The following is a 25,504-nucleotide window of genomic DNA, read 5'->3' on the forward strand; positions in this document are numbered from 1 at the left end:
TATCTTCAATGCACTTAGGGGAAATGGAGTCAACACAAGCAGTTAAAATAAACCCTATATATTCTACTTTGGGGAGATACCATTCAATCTTTGTGTTTAAGACCTTGTGGCCTTTCTTATGTAGCTCTAAAAGATGTTTGCTATCTTCCTGGCGTATTGTGGCATTTGGTGAGGCCAAGAGAAAATCATCTACAAATTGTATCAAACAGCTCTCCTAAAAACTAAATCCTGTTTGAAAATTTGTGAGAACAAGGTAGGGCTGTCCATGACCATGTAGCCATTTGCCAGGACCACTGTGGACTTTTCCATGTGAAGGCAAATATATTCCTGGAATTTTCATGAATAGGGATTGAGAAGAATGTTGAGCATAGATTTATGTAAAATATGTGGCTGTGCTGGGAATAGAGGAGATAATTGTGACTGGGTTGGAAACCACAGGATGCCTTTTTATGACATGATTATTTACAGCCCTTAAACCCTGTACAAATAAATATACAGATATTCTATCTGTGCCTAATTTTGACTTTTTTACAGGTAAAATATATGTATTATATTTAGACTTCCATGGAATTATTATTCATTGCTCAATTAATGAGTCACTGGGGTAATTCCCTCAATTACCTCTTTTGATAGGGTATACTGAGGAATAGAAAGAGGTGGACCACCTTTTGTTTTAATTTGGACAGGAGCAGCTGATTTGAATAGGCCCACACTGGAAGAAGATATGGCTCAGAGATACTCAGATATATCAGCTGGGATTTCAAAGATGGGAGGTTTCTCCTCCTCCTAACTCTCTAAAATAAATACAGGAAGCAAATTTAAGGATTCTTCAGGCAATTCCAGAGTCAAAAAGTCATCTTGAGAGTATGTTATTGTGGCTCTAAGTTTGCATAAAATAACTCTCCCTAACAAATTTATTGGGGAACCAGGCATTAAAAGTAAAGAATGTTCTACTGCGAGGGATCTTACAGGCACCATTCAAAGGGAAATCTTTGGGACCTTTAGAGGTGCTCCTGATACACCTACTACATTTAAAGAGCCAATAAAATTTCATTTGGCATCTGGTTTAGTCACCAAAACTATTCTAGAATTTCCAGTGTCCAAAAGGCAATCATAATACATAATCCCAACCTTCAGGATTACATAAGGTTCATTATAATTAGTGTTAAAACATCAAGGTCTGGGAAATCAAAGGTTTCACTCTCTGATTCCAGAGCCCTTACTCCCCCTCCTCACACCTTCATAAAGATTCTTGGCAATATCTCTGGGGTCCCCTACACTGAGGTGTATTTTCACCCTGAAGTATAGTGTGACAAGCCTCATTTTGGGTATTTTGGTACATCATCATTTGCCTCATTTGAACTGTTATTTCTATAATTATAATTATTTCCAAAGTTGTCATTTCTTTTTGCCTGATTCCACTTCCTGTAGTTCATCATTATGTGACTCCTTTTTCCATAGATGTAACACATTAATGGTTGATTTGTGAATTACTGCAAAGGGGCTTTGGTCACTCTGATTTTCTTTTTCTTTTTTAATTTTTTCAGTTAAAGCTTTTATTTCCATCATTAATGTTTTCACTAAGTAACTATTCTCTTCACCTTTCCTTTTATGGGTATTAAAGGCATAAAATGATATTATTCTTAATTCCTTGAGATCCATAGTAGCTCAGTTTGGTCAGTTAGTCTCAAAATAGTCTTTAACCACTTTACAACAGTTATTTACAAACTGTCTTCTTATTTTTCTAACATCCCTTTCTCTGGAAAGATCCAGGTCTATATATCTACATCCCAGTTCAATAAGTTTATCCATAAACTGGGAGGGATTTTTATCATTTTTCTGCTGAAGATTTTTGAATTTTGTCCATGTACCAGACCTATCAGAACAATCTCTCGTTGCTTTCAATAATGCCTCTTTAGACTAGCATAGTTTTAAGTAGTCTTCCTTTTTATTCAAGTTCTGCTTTGGGTCTTCCCATAGTCAATGAATTGCTCTCCATCCCTGGGCCTGATTAATAGGAGGGACAATTTTATTTTTTTCTCTATCCATTAAAAAGCCTTGGAGAAAATTTTCCACATCAATTCACATGGGATCATAAGTGTGGTAAATACTTCCTAGCTTTTTTATAAGGAGAAAATTTTCCACATCAATTCACATGGGATCATAAGTGTGGTAAATACTTCCTAGCTTTTTTATAATCACAATGGGATTATCTTCAGAGGAAGGCTTATTTTCCTTGAATCCTTAAATATCTTGTAAAGTGAAAGGTGTATGTTGTCTAATGGTCACTAATCTCCACTTTAATTGTAAGTAGGTACTTCCCTTAAGAGGAATAGAACTTTAGCTTAATTCTTTTTTATTTCTTCTGCTTGGATAGTGGCTTGGGTTGCAATGAAGTAGGTGAGGGGAAGGGGAGTCATAGATAAACTGAGAGGGAGGGGTTGGTCAGAGGGTCAGTAGGTAGGGCAAAAGGATAGGGATAGGGGTTGAGGGCAGGGAAAATATGAGTTGGAGGCAGGGTTGTGGGTAGGGGGCTGGGATGGAGGGATGGGCCAGTCAGGGGAAGAAGAAGAGGCATGGTGAAGGAAGATTGAGTAGGGGTGGAAGTGGTGAAGGAAGATGGAGAGAAGAAGGAGTGAGGATAGGGGGAGAAGTCAAGCAAGAGGGAGGAAAGGGTGGATTTGGGCCCATGGGCAGGGAAAAGATGAGCAAGGTAAGAGAGAATGTGGCTATGGCAGGAGCAAAGGTGGTCTGGGTGAGGCAGAGTTGAGTAGGCTTAGATGGTAATGGGGTTTAGGGAGATGAATCTCCCTTCTGAATCTTGAGATTACTCAATCTTTTCTCAAGATTTTCCATCTGAATCTGGAGATGAATTAAGCTAACTTTCTGTTACTTTTTCTTGAGGAGAAATAGATAAACTGAAAGGTATTCTGTTAGTATAAGCACACCCATGAACAGTACTAAACAAAGTCATTCTGAAACTGTGAGCTGTTTGAACCCAGTAAAGTACTCTGGGAATAGGAGCTGTTTCAGATAGGTAGGAAACTGTTCTTTCAGAGTGTATAGGCCATGCTTTTCCACACCATTCTCAGATATGCCATACTTAACTAGCTTTAGAATGGAGGGCAGCTAAAAGGCTTAGACAGAAGCTAAATTTGGGAGGGAAGGCAAGAAAAAGCAAAAGCTTTCTATTTTAGACAAAATGAAATACACTTTCTTGAAGGTAAAAAACCCTCTGGGTACATCCCCAGTTTACCTAGCAGTTTGGAAGTTTTCTTCCCTCCCCTCCCCACTAGGGGTAAAAATACAAATGGCCACATCTTTCCAAGCTGGAGTGCTGGGGCCTCAGCTGAGGGGTGCCTAGCCTAGATCCTGATACTTTACTGGGGAGAGGCTTAGCAGGGAGCTGCTTCACTGAGCTGGCCTAGGATGGCAAAAAGAAGAGAAAAAACTGGTCTAGAGGTGCAAAAAGCTTGGGTGAAGAACACAGGCTGATGACAGGGTCCCCTGCTGGGATTTGCCCTTGTAGGCCCCAAAATGCTTCTCAGTATCAAAGTAGCAGGGGGCCTCAAACTCCCATGGTAGTGAGGCAGCTCTAGGGATCCTGCTGCTGCTCTCCACAGCACCCCACCTCCCACCTAAGCTACAGACATGTTGGGGTTCAGGAAAGGCCTTAAAGAGCAGACTTCTAGGAGTAAGATGAGGCTAAACTTTCTTAATTTGTCCCAATAATTAATTCCTTCTAATAACAAAAAAAGACTGAGCTGAATTTACTAATTTCCTCCAATACTCTGGGATTTTGGGCTGCAAGATAGTAGCTTGTTGGGGACAGGGTTTCTTCCCCTGAAGGCAAGGAGTCAAGAGGGTAAAAGCCCTGGGGAATCTAATTGTTGTATAAAAAAACACCTGGCTTACTAGGCTGCAGCCAGCAATAGTTATTTTCAGTTTAAGAAGAAAAAAATGGGATTTATACCTCACTATTCCACTCAGGAAAAACAAGGTATTTCCATATGGCTCTCAGACCCTTGGGGAATCAGCAGTGGTTGGGAGGCAGCAGCAAGAGAAGCAGTGGGAAAGAAACTTGTGGGTAAAGTGGAGGGATGGATGGATGGGCAGTATAAGAGCAATGGATGTTGCAATGAGGCTAATATGTCTTTTTGTCTATTTCAAAAACTGCTCTACTAATTTAGAGTGGAATAAAAACTTCAAGCTCCAGAATTAGCTACTAATGAAGTGACTTAAGGAGAGTAAAAAGTGAAGAAAATTAGAGAAGATTGAGGATAATCGTCAAAACCTTTGTGGCCTGTCAAATGTAATATTAGTTAAAAAATATTGTTGGGGTCACCATTTATAAATAATTAACCCTTAAGTTACGAGGATGGTAGTAGCTATTAACAATTTAATTTTAATATAAGTATAGTCTAAGAAAGAAATAAGGAGGGAAGGAAATAGAAAAATATTTTCTAACCTTACACCCTATTCTTACCAGCTCACAAGTGTCTTCTGCCCAACTCACCAATGGCAAATCACAGAAAGACCCCTAACCAAAGACCTCCAGAGAAGTACCCCCCTCTCCTCTACATCCTCATTTTATCTTTCTCTTTCTCCACAAAACTTCCTATTCATATGTGCTTGTCTCTCACATGTCAAGAACCAATCAAAGTTTCTCTGACCTGGACCCATAATCCCTAGTTCCAGGTTGCTAATGGGCTGGCTCAGATGAGCAGAAATTTCTTGACCCTTGGAGGAAGGGAATTCCCTTTACACAGTAATCAAATGAATAGAGGACCTACCTCTAAATATGAAAACCTAGGTTCAAGTTGCATTATGGCTTATTTTAGCGGTGCAATCCAGGGAAAGTTGCTTTGTTTCCCACATAGTTCTCCAAAATTATACATTACAGAACAGGTATCACTGTGTCCTGGAAGAAGGATTTTCCTTATCAGGAGTTCTCTATTCCAATAAAATTTTCATATCTCACTAATACCTCCTCTCACCAAAAAGGCCCCCTAAGAAATTTTGGCCAGTTGTGTGTCTCAAAAGGTTTTTTTGGGGGAATTATTTAGTATTTTTCAGAACATGTGGTTAGTATAGTGCATGATTGCAAATTAAGAAGGTATGTCTGAAGACTTATCAAAAGGCAGGCTTTCTGTAAAACAGATAATTGTCTGCCTCTGCTAGCAGAGGTAATATTATACTTATAATCTCCAGAAACAATCATGAGAGGTAAACTGATTTAGTAGGGAGAGAAATTTTGGAGACAGGAAGACCTGGGTTCAAATCCTGCTTCTGGCATCAAATGGCTATGTGACCTGTGAACCTTAAAAAATTCTCAGACCCTACTTCATAAGTTTTGGTTAAGACCATTCCCCATTTAAACAATGAAGGGACTTAGATCAGGAATGTGAGACCTCTACTCCACCCCTACTTAAGTGTACTTTAGAGGAAGAAACTCCTTTCTGAACAATGAAAAATACTTAAACACGTAAGGCAAAAGTTTTTAAGCTGTGCCTATTTTTAGATCTAATACAAAAGGGGGCTAAGTACCCATAAAGGTCAGGCAACTTGTGAATTTACAAGGAGCAAAGAGGTGAGAACTTACTCAGAGGTTTTTTCAGGTGTGAACTTAATCAAAAGTTTAAGCCTACTTAGGGGTGAATTAAGAATGGTCTGTCCTTTGGAAAATGTCTACTGTGATTGGTAGATGTGAGAACTTAGGGGAGGTGACATAGGAGAAAATTCCCTTTAAAAGGAGATGAAAAGCTGAAAGAAGGGACTATCTCAGAAGTATTCTCTCTGGAGATGGAGCTGGCAAAGCTAAACTGGTATCTCTCTGAACACTAGAATTTTGCTTGGAACAAATTTTGTGGTGAGTGGATTGAAGACTGACTGATCTCTCTCTCTTAAGGCTGGCCTAGCCATTTTTCTCATTATTTCCTCTCTCTCTCTCTCTCTTCTCTCTCTCTCTCTCTCTCTCTCTCTCTCTCTCTCTCTCTCTCTCTCTCTCATTAATTCCTCATTTGTATTAATTAAAATCTCTATAAAACCCAGTTGACTTGGGTATATTTCATATTTGGGAATTTTTCCCTGGCGACCACTTTATATTATTTGATTTAAAACAAGACACTGTCTTGAAACCATATTTTCTGTGGTCACAATTTCAGCCAAACACTCTTTTATCATCACAGTTTGTCTTCCACTATTTTAATCATCACAGACCCTTGGCAAGTTCTGGAATCTCTCCATGCTGGCAGATGTTATGTTGGGATTTTGGATGAGGAAAGAACAAGAGGGGACATATAGATAATTAAGATTTATTGGTTGGGAAGGGAGCAAAGGAATAGGGGTTTAAGAGAAACTTATACTAGTTATCTAACATCTAATTTCTATAAACTATCTAAATTGATCTTATTAAGCTAAGCAATAAAATCCCCAATAGCCAATTCTCACACCAGGAGTCCAATCAAATGGGCCAGGATCTTTAGTTGGTTAAGTCTATCTTCAATCTCAAAACTGCCAGCAGCCAGATCCAAAAGATATCTTTCCTTCTGTTGGTCTCAGGAGAAAGCCTTTCCAAGCCTCAAACTCAGGTCCTTCCAGGAGGGATCTGATGAGATGAAGTCTGTTGGGCATAGAATCTTTCCCAGATCTCAAGCCTCAGGCTCCCATGTGACCCTTAGTCACATGCTCCTGTCAACCACTCTCTAATGTTTGCATATCTCAGTTTTTTAAAACCATTCATCCTTTATCACACAGGCAACTTTGGAAGACTTGGAAGTTTCAGATTTATATAGGTAGACAGTGTGGTCCTACAGCAAGGAAATCATAGGTGACCATGAATGTTTGATAATATGTTTTATAACAAATACACATGTCTAGATTTATAATGTGTAGAAAGATATGCATATATCTACTAAACATAGTATGAGTTCCTAACAGTTCTACTTTTTTTTGTAACCCACATTCCAGATATTTTCTATCATCTGTCTCTGGGCATTTGCAGACTGTCTGCTCTTCCAGGAACATTCTTTCTCCTCATCTCCATCTCTTGGAACCGCTAGTTCCACTCACAGCTCACACAAATACCACTACCTCTTCCAGGAAACTTTTCTGGATCAATTTTTTTCACTCCTTCTCTCCTAAATTACTTTGCATTTACTTCCCATAAACTTCTCATGCTTACCTATACATGTTGTTTTTATTCTGGTAAAATATAATCACTTTGAAGGGTGAGAGATATTTTTATTTTTATCTCTATATCCATCTACCAAGCTCACAAGTAAGGCTATGAACCTTAATAAGAATTTGTTCAATTAAATTAAATATTAAAAAATCATTAGAAGTGTTAAATTGTTGATAATAGATTTCCTTTTTCTAGGCTGGAAATTGAAAATGCCAGATTAGAAGCTACAATAAAACAACAAATGAGCAAAATTGAACAAATTCAGGAAAACATGTTGGATCCTACTTCAGTAAGTCAGCTCTGAGATTTGGTTTTTCTCATTTTAAAAACATCTTTCCTTTGTTTTAGCAGTAGAACATGGTAAGAAATTTTAATTGTTAAAAACCCCTTCAGTAATTGTAATTTGATATCTAACCACATTCATTGATTCAGTATGCTCTTGGTGTTAATCATTCTGTTATGGAAGAGATCAATTTTTTCCACACAAAATTAGTATCAAATTTAAAGTTTATAAAGAAATTGCAAAAGGAATGTTAGCATCATATGAGGAGATTCCAATGGTGATCATGGATATGGTTCAGTCATCTTATTGTAAAGCCTTTTGGTAAAATTTTCACATAGGTGTAGTTATAATTTAGACTTCTCACCAAAATTAGTACCAGATTATTGAGAAATAAATTTTATAATTGAATGTATCTTTGAATTAGAATACTGTATGAAATGTAAACACAGCAGGTTTTCATGTGTCCAGGTGGGCAAATCTCAGTAGCCACAAATGAGGTTTCATTAGACCAGATTCCTCTGGCCTCATATTTGTCACTCATTTGCAGGAAACACATTTTGCCTTTTGACATTTGTTTCTCTTCTCCTATCTTTTCCATTTAAGTCTTCATAGGAAACCTGTAAATTGGATTCAGTTGCTGATGATTCGAAAGTTACTATTATCAGGCTTCTTAGGCTTATAGAACAGACACTTCTAATTAAACATTGGAGTTTATTTTCTATATTCATGAAACAAATTATACTTAAAGAATTTTCCATAAAATTGAACTATTAAAAAACCAATGAACAACCCCCCCCCAAGTCTGAAATTTAACATCATTAACTGACATTTAATTTGAAATGAAAAGGTGGAGATTACTATATAATTTCATAAGTTCACTACCTTGGATAGCTTGTGAATTACTTAAAATTACAAACATATAACTGCTCTTTTGAAAAATCATCTTTTGAATCCTAAAAACACTAATCTCATTATACTATTACCCAACATTAAAAGAACAAGATAGACACAGGTTCAAGATTTTCAGTCCTGGCTCAGCCCTTTGTGATCCCTATGACTTTTGACAAATGGTTTTTATATTCAGGCCTCAGTTGCCTCATATGTAAAATTGTGGTACTGTACCAGTTTATCACTAGGTTCCCTTTTTGCTCTAATGGTATATGTAATGTTTACTCTAAATGAGTAAACTACAAATTACTCATTTTCTAATCAAGTCACCTCTCACAATTCTGCCATTAAAAAATATTTAATAAGTGTCTATTATGTCCCTAATCAGTATATCAGCATTAGATAGTGCACTAATCAAGTGGGCAGTGGTACAAAAATTAGAAACTAGCTAGAAATGCATGTTCATTATGTGCTACAGACAAAAGTACCAGAGAATATAGTGAAGGAAGAGATATTGATGTGAAATACCAAGAAAAGCTTTATAGAAGAGGGAGAACTTTGAGCTTCAGGAAGGGATCAATAGTGAGAGGATCAGAGAACAATAGAACCCAGGAAAACAGGATGAGCAAAAATGCAAGAAGTAGAAGTAAAGGTTGGGAAAATAGAATGAGGTTAGATTTTTAAAGGGAATAAAGGTCAGCAGATGAGTTTAGTCTTGATTTGCTAGACCACTGCAATCTCGTTGTAGCTCAAGTAGCATAATAATATCATGTAAATAATGTTTTATGAATATCAACTTAGCAGCATCTTGTAGTAAGGTTTGGTGTAGAAGTAAAAGAAGAACACAAAGATGCAGTAGAAGGTTCTTGAATTAAACCATATACTGGTTACTTAATATTTCTGGGCCTGTTTCCTCATCTGTAAAGTGAGAAGGTTGAATTAAGGTCTTCCTCTTTCAATTTATGACCCTGGGTTAAGGGGTAGCAACCCTGAGATATAAGAGGAAAGAGAAACACTGGGAAGGAATAATTTATAGGGATAATTAACAAATCAGATAAGGGAAATAATCTATTTGGGGAAGAAGTCAAGGTCTACGTTAAAAGGTTTTTGGGTCTGAGGACAGAACTTCTTTTGGGAATGCAGTTTTAGTAGACTGGTAGGGAAGTAATCCAAATTTCATGGAACTAAAGAGGAGCTCTATGTTATATGCATAGAGAACCAGCCTCAGAACTAGGAGAAGCCATGGGTTCAAATCCCAAGTCTGGCATACATAGCTTTGTGTTCCTGGATAAGCCTTGTAACCTCACCATGCCCTAAGTCGTTCTATAAAACTCTCTTAGTTTCAGATCCTAAACTGCAGGATGGGAGCAGGGCCCATTTGTATCGGTAGATGAAAATTTTTTACAGAGAGTTCTCCATGCCAATTAACTTAACTAGTTCAGACTAAATAAATAAAGCCAACAGTCATAAATAGATGAATAAAACAGAAATAAGAGATAAGAAAATGGCAGCTGTGGGATCGTCATTCATGGGAGAAATTTGGAAGCAAGGAGTAGAAATAGGGGTGAATCTCAAAGAGACAGCAGAATTCAGGACAAGCATTCTTTATTCCTTTTTAAGATGCAGAAGACAACAGAAGGGAGAGACTGAGGCTTTGAAGAGAAGTTGAAAAGGAGGTCAAGTCATTTACCTTTTCATAATCTAGAACAACAGATACCATTGAAAGGAAATAAGAAAATATGGTTATGAATACAAAGGGATTTGGAGAACATAAGAATATATATAGAAACCTTTCAACATAAGAAGGCTTAGAGTAAGGGCCAAGTGTGCAAACACAAGGGGAAATGAGAATTGACCATGTGGGAAGGGAAAAGGCCAGTGTTTCTCCACAATATATTGGCAAATCCAGCCCTAATTCAATGCTCAACTATTCATTTAACTAATTTTTCAAAAGTTTATGAAGACTTTGTTTTAGTAATACCAATATTGAAACCAAACATGAACTTTCATTGTTGTTGTTTTTTAATCTTCATATTTGGCTTAATATTATAATCTATGCTTAATAAACTATTATATACAATTGGATCTAGAGTTAATGAAATGTGTCCATTTTTAAAACATCAATTCATTTCCTATAATATTTTACTTTTCTAAAATGTTTTCAAAGCTTAATGATGAAAGTGGAAAACTAAAGAAATTCAATGAGTCAAAGCAATCTGTGAAAAGTCATTTAGAAGAAGTAATGAAGAATAACAAATTACAGAAAGAAATCATTAGGTAAGACTACTTTTTCCAAATTGTTTCAACCAAACATTAAATAAGCAAGCATTAACTTTTATTTTGTTAAATCCTAAGTAAAATTAATTTTATACATTAATACTTAGATAATTGCAGTGTATGTAATTCTCAGTTGTTGGGGCAGTTTTGTATAGAGACCATATTTTGTAATCTCTGTTATTGGTAAAAGCAATCTGACTGCAGTTTCAAACTGAGGTAAGCTTGGGCCTAGATAGGCTTCAGCAAAATGGAAAAAAAACCTCCTTGGAGGCAGGTTACAACTCAAAACCTTATTTAATGTCTTAAGGTTTAAAAGAAAGAAAGGATAGTAGTAAGGGTTTCAAGATAGTGGTTCCCTAAGATATACTGGGGTTACTTAGCTCTTTCCACTTCCCTCTAGGCCTCACAGCCTTGTTTCCTGCCTCAAGTAAACTCAAAAACCTTCCTATTCTCCTTATCCAATTTAATTCCCAATCTATCTGATCTAAATCTATTGTCAAATTTCTTATTGATTAAATTATATGCTGCCTCCAAGGTAGGCCCTAGTGGGCCAAAATGGCTTCCAAGCCAACTTGGGCCAAGAGTCTGTCTCCATTCAGTTAAGTTTACAAAGACAAGGAAAGAAAGATCTTGTTTCTTTATGCCAGCCTTCCAACTTCCACCACCGTTAAATTGTTGACTCACTCTTTCCAAACTTTAGATTTTATATTCCCACACATTGAATAGGGAAATTGACCCAGAGCACTTGGGATTAGCAACCTCACAGGAACAAGGTTAGCTCCAGAGAGAGCAATTCCTAGCCATGGCAGTTAATTCAAACCTCCACACTAACATTCCACAGAATTCCAGCATCATCTCTGGTCCAAGTTCCAAGCTGAGCCTTAGGCAGCTTTAAAGGATTCTCTTATGGCCTTCACTTATTAATACTTATTTAAAAGACCCAAATCTAATACTTATTAAAACTTATTTAAAAGACCCAAATCTAATTTTATCCTAATATTTACAGTGAAAAAATAATTTGTTCATTTTCATTTTCATCATTCACTAAATTATTGCTAAAAGTAAAAGGCTTTTGATTGTATCATCTTTTTAAAATTGCTTTTTACTGAAAGTCTTTATTTTTTTCTCATTTTTTTGTCATGAAAAACACAAATACATATTGGTCATGGTTGTAGAGCAAACCCAGATTGTAACCAAAACCTCAACCTCAAAATAAAACTGTAAATGCACTGATGTGAAAGACAACTCCAGCAGTTCTTTCTCTGGAGGTGGATAGCATTTCCCATCATCAGTCTTTCAGGATTGTCCCAGATCATGGCATTTCTGAGAATAGCCAAGTTTTCACAGATAATCATCATCCAATACTGCTTTTACTGTGTACAATGTTCTCCCTGTTCTGCTCATTTCACTTTACATCAGTTCCCACAGATTCTTCTAGATTTTTCCAAAATCACCTTGCTAATCATTTCTTATTGTTCAATAGTATTCCATTACCATCATGTACCACAATTTGTTCAGCCATTTCCCAATGGATGGACATCTCTTCAATTTCTAATTCTTTGCCACCACAAAAAGAGCAACTATAAATATTTTTGTACAAGTAGGTCCTTTCCCCTTTTTTATTATCTCTTTGGTATATAGACCCAGTAGTGGTATAACCAGATCAAAGGCTACACACAGTTTTATAGTTCCAAATTGTCCTCCAGAATGGTCAGATCAATTCACAACTCCACCAAATTTGTCCCAATTGACACCAATTAGTGTCCCAATTTTGCCACATCCCTTTGAACATTTACCACTTTTCTTTACTGCTATATTGGCAAATATGATGTACAGCACTGTGTGGTGTACCTCAGAGTTGATTATTTGCTGTAGTCAGGGTCCAGACCCACTCGCAACTCCAAGGTTCCCAACAGGTGGCGAACAATCAGTCAAAATAAAATAAAATAAATAACAAATGGAAGGCAGCTTAATCATAATGCCCATGGGATTGCTTTGCATCTCAGCTGCTCCAACATTCCCAGGCTTGGGATTTATTTTTATATCCATATTCTTGGCATGCAGGTATACAAAATCAAAGAGAGATAATTGGAAAAGTGATACATTAACTTTTAACAAATCACTTGATTAACATTCTATATTTTTGTATTGTGATTACAGACAGAATTAAAGGTTGCACACAAGATAAATGATTTCATCACAGGTTGCTTAATTTTTTCATTACCCTTCGAGAAGTTTTGAGCTTACAAACAATCAAGGAAAATTATGTATTACTTTTAATAGAATGGAATAATTAATCAGCAGTTCTTAGAAGACAATTCAACAATCATACCATAGGGGCTGAGGGGTCTGGGAACACAATTCAAATTTATACTGGTGGCTTCTAGGGAGTTACTGATTCACTGAGGCATACTGAAGCTTGATGTACTTGTATTTGTGTGCTGGCTTCATGAGAAAGTTTTAGGCTTGGCCTGTAGCTGAGGTTTTGCTGGAAATTATGTACTTAAGTAAAAGTTAATCCATGATAGTCTTTTTGGGATTGGGTTTGAGGGTCTGATCTTTTGGTGATGTTTTGGAGAATTAGGGTACAGGTGTTTTGCTCTTGCATTATTTCTTTTGAGAATAGGGAGAATAATAATCATGTCAATTCATAGGTAAGGGGCATTGATGAAAGAAGTCATGCAAGGGGGATAGAGTGGGCAGTCACATCTCACCAAGGACCACTCTGTGGTCTCCCCAGCTACCATGCGTGACTCTGTCAAGGCATCGTGGACTGATGGCCCCCAGCAATTATTGATGTCTTTGATTTCTTCATCTGAAAATTGCATGTTCATATCATTTGATCATTTGTCATTTGGGGGAGTGGCCTGTATTCTCATAAATTTGACTTAGTTCTCTAAAAATTTGAGAAATCAGACCTTTATCAGAAATGTTTGTTATAAAATACTGTACCCAATTTGTTGTTTCCCTTCTAATCTGGTATAGATTAGTTTTGTTTTATATAAAAGCTTTTAAATTTAACATTCAAAATTATTCATTTTACATCTTATAATCTATCTGTTGCTTGGTCATAAATTCTTCCCTTCTCCAAATATCTGCCAGAAAAACTATTCTTTGTTCCTTTAATTTGGTTATGGTATCACTATTTTGAACTTATTTTAGTATAGGTTATGAGATAGGTCATGAGATATTGGTCTGTACGGAGCTTTTGACATACTATTTTCCAATTTTCCCAGCAGTTTTTGTTAAAAAGTGTTTTGGTTCCAAAACCTCAGATTTTTGTGTTTATCAAACACTAGGTTGCAAAGGTCATTTACCCCTGTATATTATGCATCTAATCTGCTCTATTGATCTACCATTCTATTCCTTAACCAGTACCAGATTGTTTTGATGATTGTTGCTTTATAATACTGCTAAGCCTCCTTCCTTCACATTTTTATTAGTTCCCTTAATATTCTTGACCTTTTGTTTTTTAGATGAATTTTGTTATTATTTTTTCTAGTTCTATAAAATAAATATTTATTAGTTTGATTGGTATGGCACTGAATAAATAAATTAATTTAGATAGAATTGTCATTTTTATTATATTAGCTCATCCTAGCCATGAGCAATTAATATTTATTCAGTTCTTTAGATCTTACTTTATTTGTGTGAAAGGTGCTCCATGGACCCTTGTTAAGTATAATTTTCATCGCATTATGATCTGAAAATCTTGTATTTGTTTGCAATATTTCTATGCCCTAAACATGGTGGATCTTTGTATATTTGTCATGTTCTGCTGAGAAGGAGGTATATTCCTTTTTTATCCCTGTTCAGTTTCCTCCACTTCTCTTACTTCTCATTTATTTTTTTGGTTCTATTTATCTAGTTCTGAAAGGGGAAGGTTGAGATCTCCCACTAATATGGTCTTACTATCTATTTCCTCCTTGAGTTCATTTAGTTTTTCCTTTAGAAATCTAGATGGCATACCATTTGTTGCATAAATGTTTAGTAATGTTATTACTTCATTGTTTATATAGTACCTTTTAGCAAAATGTAATTTCCTTCCTTATCTCTTTTAATCAGATTAATTTCTACATTACCTTTGTCTGATATCATTATTGTTACTCCTGCTTTTTTTACTTTAGATGATGCATAATAAATTCTGCTCTAGCCTTTTTTCTTGAATCTGTGTGTGTCACCCTGCCTCAAATGTGTTTCTTGTAAACAATATATAGTAGGATTTTGGTTTTTAATGCACTCTGCTATCTGCTTATATTTAATGGATGAGTTCATCCCATTCATATTCAGCATTATGATTACTATGTATTGCCCTCCATCATATTATCCCCTTTTAATCCTACTCTATTCCCTTTTACTCTGTTCTTCTTACCAGTGTTTTGCTTTTTGTCACCCCTGCCACTTCCTCCTCCCTCCAATTACCTCCCACTTAACATGTCTTATTCCTCTTTCTAACTCTCTGTGGGGTAAAATAGAATTCTATACTATAAGGAGAGAATTATAAAAGAACAACTTAAATAAGAGTAAGGAAGCTGTCTCCAAAAAGAGCTGGCATGAGCTCATTTCCAAGAATTCTGGAATGAATCTTGGAAATGCAGGAGAGCTACAGGAAGCAGTTAGAGAGAAGCAACTGACTTCTTCCTGTCCTGAGCTGGGAGAGGGAAATTCCTCTTCTGAGGTTTTTCTCTTACCTCAACTTTTCATGAGAGAAAACCATTGCTAACAGTTTTGGAGATTCCTATTTGACTGGAGAGATATCTTACAGATCTATCTGATCCTCTTATTTACCAACATTTCTCAAGAGAAGTTTTACCTGTAGATCCTGTTTGTGGGGTTCTGAGCTACATCCTCAGGGCTATCCTCTGCTCTGAGTGAACTTAGTCATCTTGAGTTCATTCTCAGTGACTTTTCGAGACAACTTGGAGATATCTAACTCATTCAATCTATTGAGGATTTAGTCAGGTAGAATAGAGAAGTTTGGTGGGGAATAGCTAGAGCCAGGGAGATGTAGTGCAGCATCAAGACCAGAAGAGTCCACCTCATGGTGGGCGTAGATTTGGGGTTGGAGAACTAGATTTGTAGTGCTAAGGCATCCTGGTGTTTCAAACCACAAACTCTACCCTTTGTTTATAAATAAACTTTAATACTTTTTTATATTATTTGGTCTCAAAGGTGTGTGCACTGGCCCTTAACGGAACTGGGATACTCTGTAACAACATCAGTGTGTTCAATCTGATTCCCTACCATTGTTTCCACAAGAATAAATAAATGAATGAATATATATATATATATATATATATATATATATATATATATATATATACACCTCACTGAGTATACTTATTTTACCCTCTCTGAACCCTTTATGATTAAAGTTTAAGCATTGCCCATCACCACCCTTTATCTGCCCCCCTCTGAATTGATTTTTCACTTCTCTTTAGGTTATATAATTTTATCCCATTCTATTACCCCTTTCTTTTTCTCTCAGTGCAACCTTCTCTTTCAGCCCTTGATTGAATTTTACATATCATTCATATGCATACATATCAATCCATATCATCACATTAGCATAAATATCATATCATCATAATCAGCTTACTTCTCCATCCTCTTTCTGAGTAAATTCCGTCTATCTTCTATACCACTAAGAGTAATTTTTGAGAACTATAGATATCCTCTTTCCATGTAGAGATATAAACATTTTTACCTTAATGAGTTCCTTAAATTTTCTCTTTCTTATTTAGCTTTTTTTGAGCTTCTCTTGCATGTCATGTTTGGACTTCAGATTTTTTGTTTAGGTTTGGCTTATTCCTCAGGAATGCTTGGAAATCTTCTATCTTATTGAATGACCATTCATTCAATAATGGCCATTCATTCAATCTGTGGCTCCATCTTATTGTTCAGTTTGGATTTCTGTCTTTTTTGGAAGCACTTTTTTAAAGACTGATATGGAAGGATAGTCAAGAGGTTTTTACTTTTGTTGGTCCTAAGCTGCCATCTTGACTTTCCCCCCTAAAAAAAAGACCTTATAAGTATGACTTTGTTTTCTAATAATAACACATGATAACATTTATGTTTTGCAGGGACAAGGGTATCAGGGTATTTCTGCACCTAATTTATACAGATCTAAGATTGAAATAACAAAGACACAAAACCTCATCATAAAACCTTTTAAAAATCATTTTATATATTGTATGTATTTTTATCATATTAATGGAAAATCATGTTTCTGAAAATAACTGTGAAGCCAGAGGTCATTTGGGGAATATGAATTTATATTAATGTAGAACTGCCTAAGAATATACAAGTTTTAAAATAGAAATGAACTACTAAGTCTACTATTTTGTTTCTTTTGCTTCTTTTAACAAAATTTTGTCAGATTTTAATTGTATGAACTCAAGAACATTTTTTAGATTTATTTTCTTCTCCAAGATAAAAATAACTTAAGCCAAAAGGTCAAAAATCATGAAATACAAAAAATTTAAACTAACTTTGACTTAATCTGTTCATTCTTACAGTTTTAAAAAAAAGGAATTAGAAAAATGTGACAAAGGAGATTTTCTTGACCAGAAAACACTTAAACAAGTACATCCTGAAACAAATGGAGAAATTAGTACTTTAAAAAATAAGGTAATACTTAATCAATACTGGAAAATGTAAAAAAATGCTTTATCTTCATATTTCTTTTAAAATGGTTATAGATGTTATGATATAGGTTATTGGAAACCAGGATACATTAGAAGATACAAATTTCCTATGCCTAGAAACCAATAGGTTTTTGTTTTTTCCCAAACCAATCTCTTATATCTTTTTTCTAAAAGCCTTTACCTTCTGTCATAAAATTGATAAAAAAGTTTTGGTTCCAAGGCAGAAGACTAGGAAGGGCTGGGTAACTGGGATTAAGTGACTTGCCTATGGTCACAAGCTAGGATGAATCTAAGGCAAGATTTGAACCTATGACCTCCTAAATCCAGGCGTGGGTCTCTATCAATGGAACCATTTTACTGCCCTACCTTCCATCTCAGTAACAATTCTAATACAGAAGAGTGGCTATAACTGGGGTTATGTGACTTGCCCCAAGGTCACACAGTAAGTATTTGAGGTCAGATTTGAACCCTGGTCTTCCCAACTCCAGGTCTAGTGCTTTATCCACTGAAGTAACACATTCTATCTAAGGCCAAGTCATATGTTTCATACTACTCTCAGGGACACAGTAGAAAAGCTAAAGGATTTTATATGTCCCCCCAAATACTGGGATTTAGTGAATTTCTATATATATTTGTAAATTAGAAATTTTTCTCTATTCACTTTATAGAATATGTCTATTCTTATGTATAAAATATACTATATATATATGTATCATGCATATTGCATGTATATAATGTGTAGTAGTCTACATATTATATATAATCTATATTACAAATTATATATCAAATAGAAAATATCTAAATGCATTGTGTTAAAGGTATTGAAGGTATTTGAAAGTTTAATGGAAGAAATTTTGGATTTATTTTGCTCATGAATAGTTGTTGCAAAGACTCCAAATTTAGCTTTGTTATAAAGAAAAACTTTCTAATCATTAGAATGATCCCAAAGAAAAATGTGTTGTTTCGAAGGACCAAATACTGGAAAGCCCTTTATTTTTAGGACCTCTAAGAGCCTCTGAGCTCTCTCCAAAACTCTCCTTTTGTGACCCTAAATAGGAAAAATACCCTCCAAAAAGATGACTACTATCCAAAAACAAGGTGAAAAGTAGGAGCTCTTCAAGAGATTTTTAAATGACAAAAAAACAAAAACAAAAACAAATAAAGCAACAGTTTGATTGTAAAGTGATTTCTTCTAGTATTAAGCAACTCATGATACAACAGATCAAAAAGTTAGGAACATTTTCTGTAAAAACAGGACTTGTGAATCTTAAAACTGCTCAGACTGTACCTTAAAAGATTTGGTTAAGTTTTTCCCCTATTGTAACAATGGAGGTACTTGATCAGGAATGTATTGAGAACTTTTAAAATTACTCCACCCTGATCAGACAGTGCCTTAGGGGAAGATAAAGTTGTAAACTCCTGATTGAACAATGAAAGTCCCCAACTCATAACTTATAGTAAAGCTAGAACCTTAAGCTAGGTCTATTTTTAGATCTAATACAAAAAGGTACTCAGTACCTATAAAGGTTAAATTAATCACTAAACGGGCTAAGCAATTTACAAAAGGCAAGCTTAACAAAAGAGGTGTGAAGTACTCAGTCGATTTTATCTAACCAGAGAAGGTGAGAACCAAAGAAGATGTGAACTAAGAATGGACATTTAGAGGAGGTGACATAAGAGAAAAATTCTTTAAAAGGAAGGGATAAGAGTAATTCAAGGGATTATTGAATTGAGTTGGAGTTGGAGGTAGTTGGAGTTCAGAGTTGAAGTGAGGACTGGAGCTTGCTTGGAGACGATCTTGTGGTGAGTGATAAAGCCTGACTCGCTCTCCCTTAGGCTCAGGCCTAGGCCATTTTGGCCTAGGTCCTTTTCTACTGCTTGGCTGTTCTCTCTCTCTCTCCTTCCCTTAATTCCTTCATTTATATTAATTAAAATCTCCATAAAACCCAGCTGACTTGGGTATTTTCATATTTGGGGATTTTCCCATGTCAACCACTTATTTTTAGAATTTAAGTCAAGACACTAAAAACTATCCTTTACAGTTTGGCCAAAACCTTTACAGAGTTTGGCATTTACAGTTTTTAACATTCACAGTTTTGGCAATCACATTTTGGTGGTTACAGACTTGAGTTGGTTCCAGAGAGGGAAAGATTCTATTACTTAGAAGGCTTTTTTTTTCATTCTACCCATAACCGTTCTGCTCCAGGATGCACTATATATATATATATATATATATATATATATATATATATATATATATATATATATATATTGATTTTGTTTTTTAGGGAAGCAAAAGTATTCCCTGTGCTGGCATAATAATTGGCACATCTTAAGTGATTAAATTTTTTTTTAAGATTCTTCCATTTGATTATAGTGATATTCCCAACCCCAACCCCATTACAAGTTAGGGAAAAGTCCTAAAGTGGTTTTGAAAAACATAAATGTTCAAATGAGATAATAGAGGAAGCACTTTGCAAACTTTCAAGGGCTATGTAAATGCTAACTACTATTAATAGTCTTAGTAATGCTGATTTATTTTTCTCTGATGACAAGTGGCTCCTTAAAATCATCTTCTCTCAAGATCATTAATTTTCCTGGTTGATGTCTGTTGTCTTTTAGTTCTCATCAATATTTATAAGAAATAATTTAACTTTCTCCTTTTTTTGGGTCAGTCATCTAACCTCCATGGGCTAAAGAAAAAACTGGTAGAAATCCTGCTCAACTTGTTGTCTTATTTTGTAGAGGCATGTGGGATGGAAGAAGAGAACATTTATATAATAGACCTTCTGAATTAAGTAATTTCTTAGTAAAAGTGGTTTATTCTTTGGGTGGTATCCCCAGAGTTTTCTGAGAAAGACATTTTCTCTCATTTTGTTATTGAACATCTCACCATGTGACATTCAAAATAACATAAAATAGATTTGCTCTCAATCAAATCTATTATCATAGAATCAATGCTCTCAGTAGAATGATACAAAGGAATCTCATTTCTTTAACAATTCCCTTTAAGATCTCTTGTTGGGGCACTTAGATGGTTGTATGGATAGACTGCCAGGCCTAGAGATGACAGGTTTTCTGTTTCAAATCCAGCTTCAGACACTGTCTATAGCTATATGACCCTGAGAAAGTCACTTAACCTTGACTACCTTTCCCTTATTGCTTTTCTGCCTTGGAAACAATACTTATTATGGATTCTAAGACAGAAGGTAGAGGTATTAAAAATCTCTTGTTTATTTAGACCTAGTATAACTTAAGAAGAGTTTATTGGCATCTGCCCATCTACAGTGGCTTTTATTGATATCTGCTCATTCTAATAGAAGCTGGGAAGAGAAGTCTAAGACATTAAAAATTAGAGAAGAGTAGACAATATGGAATCAAGTACTAAATGTATTATGTAGACTATTGGAGGTAGCCATATTATATGATATCTTCTTTCAGTCTTAACTTTTGTTTTTAATTTGTAAATTTACCCAAGTATTCATTTAGGAAACACATTTCATGGCTGTAATAAGAGGATGATGATACAATTCATTGCAGCTGAATTAAAAATTAATCTCAAGAGTTTTATATAAGCACTAAATGGAAAGACCTTTATCTTACTTGCATGATTGCTAAGCTGATATTTTTATATACAGAATGATGACCTTGTTCAACAAGTGGAAGCAACATCTTCAAAATGTATACAATTGGAATCTACTATTCAAGATCTACAAAAAGAAGTACATTCTATGAAAGAAATGCAAAAGAGAAGCAAAAAGCTAGAAGAAGATAAAATGCAATTGGAAGAAGAAATAGCAAATCTTAAGCATCATTTAAAAATTGCTATACCAGAATGTAGCCATAAAGAACTATATAAACCTGAGTTTGAAGAAAAAGCAACGCAAGAGATTATAGAAAAACTGAGAATACTCAAAGTATTTTTACAGGTTACTTTTTTCATCATTTCTTTCCTTTGAAAATATTTCTATGTAAATGAGGGGTTAGGTTTTTTTTTCCTGTTTTAAATTCAAATTAAAAAAAATATTTTGTCCTCGGGCTTGTTTTCCATAGGTCTTCATAAGTTTGGCATCATTATCAGAAGGAAAATATGGCATTTTAAATCATTAAAAATAATAATTTACACTGCCAATTTATTTAAAAAATAATTGGAAAAAAATTTCAAGAATGTGTTTTTAATTCAATAAATATTTTATTTGTAATAAAAATCTTAGAAGCTTCTGGAGTTAAAGTTTTTAAAAGCATTATAGCTATTGTTTTAATAATGATCTAATATTAGCAATAGGATAAGAAATTATTGAACTAACATCCAATAGAAAGAGGGTTTTTGTTTTTTAAGTTGAAGTTTATTTCAGCTGACCTTGATGATAAATACTTTAAAAGTTAGAAACTTATTTTAGAAATACAGAATTCCTCTCTAAAAAACTGACTGAAATTAAAATCAAACCTAACACAATATGGTAATGAACATCTTATAATTTTTGGGATAGGTTTGGGCTTTGTTTTGTTGATTTCATTCTTTGTTATGCATTTGGTTTAGAAACAGGTAGAATCTGAAGAAAATGGAGAACAATTAAGAGAAAATTTCAGTGCTTCAATAACAAATGAAATGAAGCAGCAAATTAGAAATATTGAATATGAACTGTTCAAAATAAAAAACTCATGTCAAAACTCTGCTGAGGAAAAACTAAAGATGTATAGACAACTCTATCATGAAAAATTAAAAGCCAATGAATCCTTGTCAAAGAAATTAGAGCGGTAAGTCCTAAGATAGACACTAAGAAAATTGTACTTCAACTTATTGCTATTAAGATTTCCATTTTGAATTTAACATGTCCTTAATGGATAAATCTATAACTTCATTGGTAAATGAGGACTGAGTTTAGAGATAAAACTTTTGTAAAATACTGGCAAAAAATATTTTTTAAATGTTAATTAGGTAAAAGGGAAGACAATGTGGCACAATAGAAAGAACCCTGGGTTATAGGGTCAAAAAACCTGGTTTTATTAAGTCTTGCCTGTGAACTTGGACAAGTCACTTAATCTCCTTGACACTCAGTTTCCTCATCAGTAAAATGAGGATGTTAGATTAAGTGACTTCTGAGATCTCTTTCAGTACTCAATATGTGATCCTATGAACCATTTATTTTTAAATATGTCTTATTTATATGACATATTTCTTTTGACTATCTGCTACAGATTAGTTCTTGCAAGATGAAATCAGAGAATTTGAAAATAAGAATAACTATTGACATTATTGTATCATTTCACCAAACAGCAATATAGAAAGGTTTAAGTGTTTCTGAAAATGTTGTAACACATTGAAAATGATATATGACAAATTGTAAATAATCTTTTCTAATGGTGACATCCAAGACTGCAGAACCTGGGCCATCCTAGTGAATTTGAATGCAGATTGCCCCATGTTCCTCCCAGTCCCACTCCTTCAGTTTTCGACTTGAGGAAAACTCATCAAGAAAACTATTGGAAGGAAGGAAAGGAAATAACGTTACAGAAGGGTTTAAGTTAGAGTCTTGGGTAGCCAAAAGATACTATCTGATTAAGATGAAGAGCTAGGGCAGTCTTCCTTGCTATATATCAATGTCTTTGTACCTTTTGTGGGAAAAGGCATTACTGTAATTCAACTTATGCAAAACCTTTGTCACCTACTTCAATTGTTTTCTCAGTTAAAATACTACTCTGAAAAAGTCATAATTATGATGACATTAAAATGCTTATCATTTATGTGCTTTGAAATATTTACAGAACTAATAAGAGACTATCTGAGATAAGTTCCAGACTCCTAACTGAAACACAAAGGAATGAAACTTTAATTACCACTTTTACTTCAAGTCCAGTTCTGGAGCCATTTCCTACTGAGAATCCTAACAGAAGTTCAGTTTTCAATAGGAGACTCATGTCATGCAGAAACAGTATATTCTATTGGAAGCACAATGTCTTCAAACAATAGAGCCAAGGCCTATTTTAGAAAGGTAAGTCATTTAGAATTATATATTTTTTTCTTTTCTATTTTAGATACAGTATAAATTATTCAATATAGTGAAATTTCCTGCTTTAATATTTTTGAATGTATCATGTTGGTTTTTAGAGTCTATTAAAATGTAGGTGGTCATTTTACCTAATGATAATTTAAAAATGCTAGATAATGAGTGGTAAGATGTTTCTGAGATTCACAACTCTCCTACATAGCAGTCTGTTAACCTCTGTAATTATGTGGAGAGATGGGAAAAAAGTCTGCAGCAAAGGCTGGAAAAGCTAGGACTCCAGAACTGTCAATATGGACATTCTATTTAGAATGGGGACCAGAAAGGACCATTGAAAAAGGAGGAAGCAAACTGAAAAAACTGAGTCTCTTTGCCTTGAGACAGACAGGAGGAAGGACAAAAGTCCTGCTCTCTGGTTTCTCTCTGCTGTATTACAGTGACTGAATTTTCAAGACCTGTTGACCATTTTCCCAAATCTGAACTATATTTCCACTATCCTCCAACTTAGGAATTGTTTAGTATTAGGGAAACCCCAAACCATCTTTCCCTTCATTTTCTTATTTTCCTTTCTCCCAAATAAAGCCCTTACTTAAACTTAGAAAAGAGAGAGTACTTCGTATGATATACCAAATACTTACTCTGAGTTGATTTCAGTGAGACCAACAGAAGAATGAACTAGGGAGGGGAAGGGAAGAAGGGAGGGACAAGGAGGGATGGTGAAGTGGGTAAGGAGGGAGAAGGGAAGAGATTGGCAGATGTGATCTTCAATTATCATTTCTCACTTAAATAATCCCCTAATACACCTCTAAGCTAACATGGTTTTACTCAATTTATGATAAACTGATAAGTGGCATTCATATAAAGTCTTTAAATTGAAACCCATTTTCTCACTAACTCAATCTTAAGAAGAGCCTTTATTTTCTCGGTTTACTTTCCCATTGTAATGGCATCTAACACTTTAAAATAATAAATTCTGTCTATGGCTCTTCTCTCAATTTCTTTTTTAAGAATTTTTTAAAACAAATTCATTTGTATAAACAAAAAACCCATATGTAAACACACCCTCACTATTTTGGGAAACCAATCTCATATACTGTGAATAATTATTGTGAAGATTAATTTTTAGTTCAGATTTCTATAAAGGCTTTCTTAAACTATTTATTTACAGTGCTATGGTATGTCTGAGGCATCTTTTGCCCATGTTATAGAACATGCCCATTTTCTAATAACCTCCCATCAGTAATATAATGAATGCATTGTGTTTAACATTGAGTTCAGCAAATATTTAGATTTTTAAAAGACCTTGCCAAGTGCCTTCAGAAATGTATTGAATACATTTATTGAGTAATCAATTAGTACTGATGAAAAGGTTAAAGTTTATGGGTCTGTATCTTGTAAGCATCTGGTTGATATCAAGATGATAAAGAAACATGAGTGTATGATAATAAATATATCTTTCCTCTGAAGTGTTTAATTAAAATGTTCATGTAAAAGCAGAATGTATTCCACATGAAAGGAAAAGCAATTTGTCTCCTTTAATATGATCTCAAATAAGTCATGGGCTGCAGATTTTGTTTCTGTTTACTTCATAAAGATTTAGTTTTAGAGAATGTAAAAATATGTTTCTCATTGCTTGGTTTTATCCTCTGTATAAAATTTCTGGAATCACTAAAGAACTAAATTAGCAATATATCAAAGAAAAGAGAAGCCAGCCTTTAAGAGTCACAACAACTGTCTCAATAATAATAAGTATGTAACATATAAAATGCAAAATTCTTTCAACTGTTTCTTTTTCTCTTGCAACTTTTAGGTTTTTGAAGTGATTTTTGGAAAGGAAACATCAAGAAACTTCAAAAATTAATATGGTGAAATTTGCAGCATTATTAAAATACTTAAAAATTGCTGACATTTACATAGTTTTCCTTTTTATTACATACTTTCTTCAGCAATCCAATGAGATAGAGTTAGCAATCCAATAGAGATAGAGTACAGTTATTTCCCCTACTTTATAGGTAAGTCTAAGCTATTTTAAATCCCCTTTCTCATGGCAGAACTGAGTTTGAAGATTGTAAGCTCAATGTTTCCACAGGGCCTAATAGGATTTTGTTTCCACTCTGACATCCTCAATAAGGTACATTTGACAGTTGGAAAAATTATAAAAATGTTCATGTGAAGAAAACAGCAACATGAAAATTGATTGTTGTTTACACTATAGACTATC

At 34.6% G+C, this 25,504-nt stretch overlaps 1 protein-coding gene across 1 annotated transcript in view; it reads left to right on the forward strand.

Moving 5' to 3' along the window:
• Positions 1-25,195, forward strand: part of LOC100014454 (ankyrin repeat domain-containing protein 26) — a 113,978-nt gene extending 88,783 nt beyond the window's left edge. Inside the window, exons 28-34 of the mRNA XM_056799585.1 lie at positions 7,379-7,472; positions 10,522-10,631; positions 17,150-17,261; positions 20,917-21,207; positions 21,819-22,036; positions 23,045-23,271; positions 25,094-25,195. Of these exons, the coding sequence (XP_056655563.1) occupies positions 7,379-7,472; positions 10,522-10,631; positions 17,150-17,261; positions 20,917-21,207; positions 21,819-22,036; positions 23,045-23,249 (1,030 nt within the window). The 3' untranslated portion in view covers positions 23,250-23,271; positions 25,094-25,195. The remainder of the gene's footprint in view (positions 1-7,378; positions 7,473-10,521; positions 10,632-17,149; positions 17,262-20,916; positions 21,208-21,818; positions 22,037-23,044; positions 23,272-25,093) is intronic.
• Positions 25,196-25,504: the final 309 nt, after the last annotated feature.

This window comes from Monodelphis domestica, chromosome 5 (genome assembly GCF_027887165.1).
Source record: "Monodelphis domestica isolate mMonDom1 chromosome 5, mMonDom1.pri, whole genome shotgun sequence".
Taxonomy (NCBI): domain Eukaryota; kingdom Metazoa; phylum Chordata; class Mammalia; order Didelphimorphia; family Didelphidae; genus Monodelphis; species Monodelphis domestica.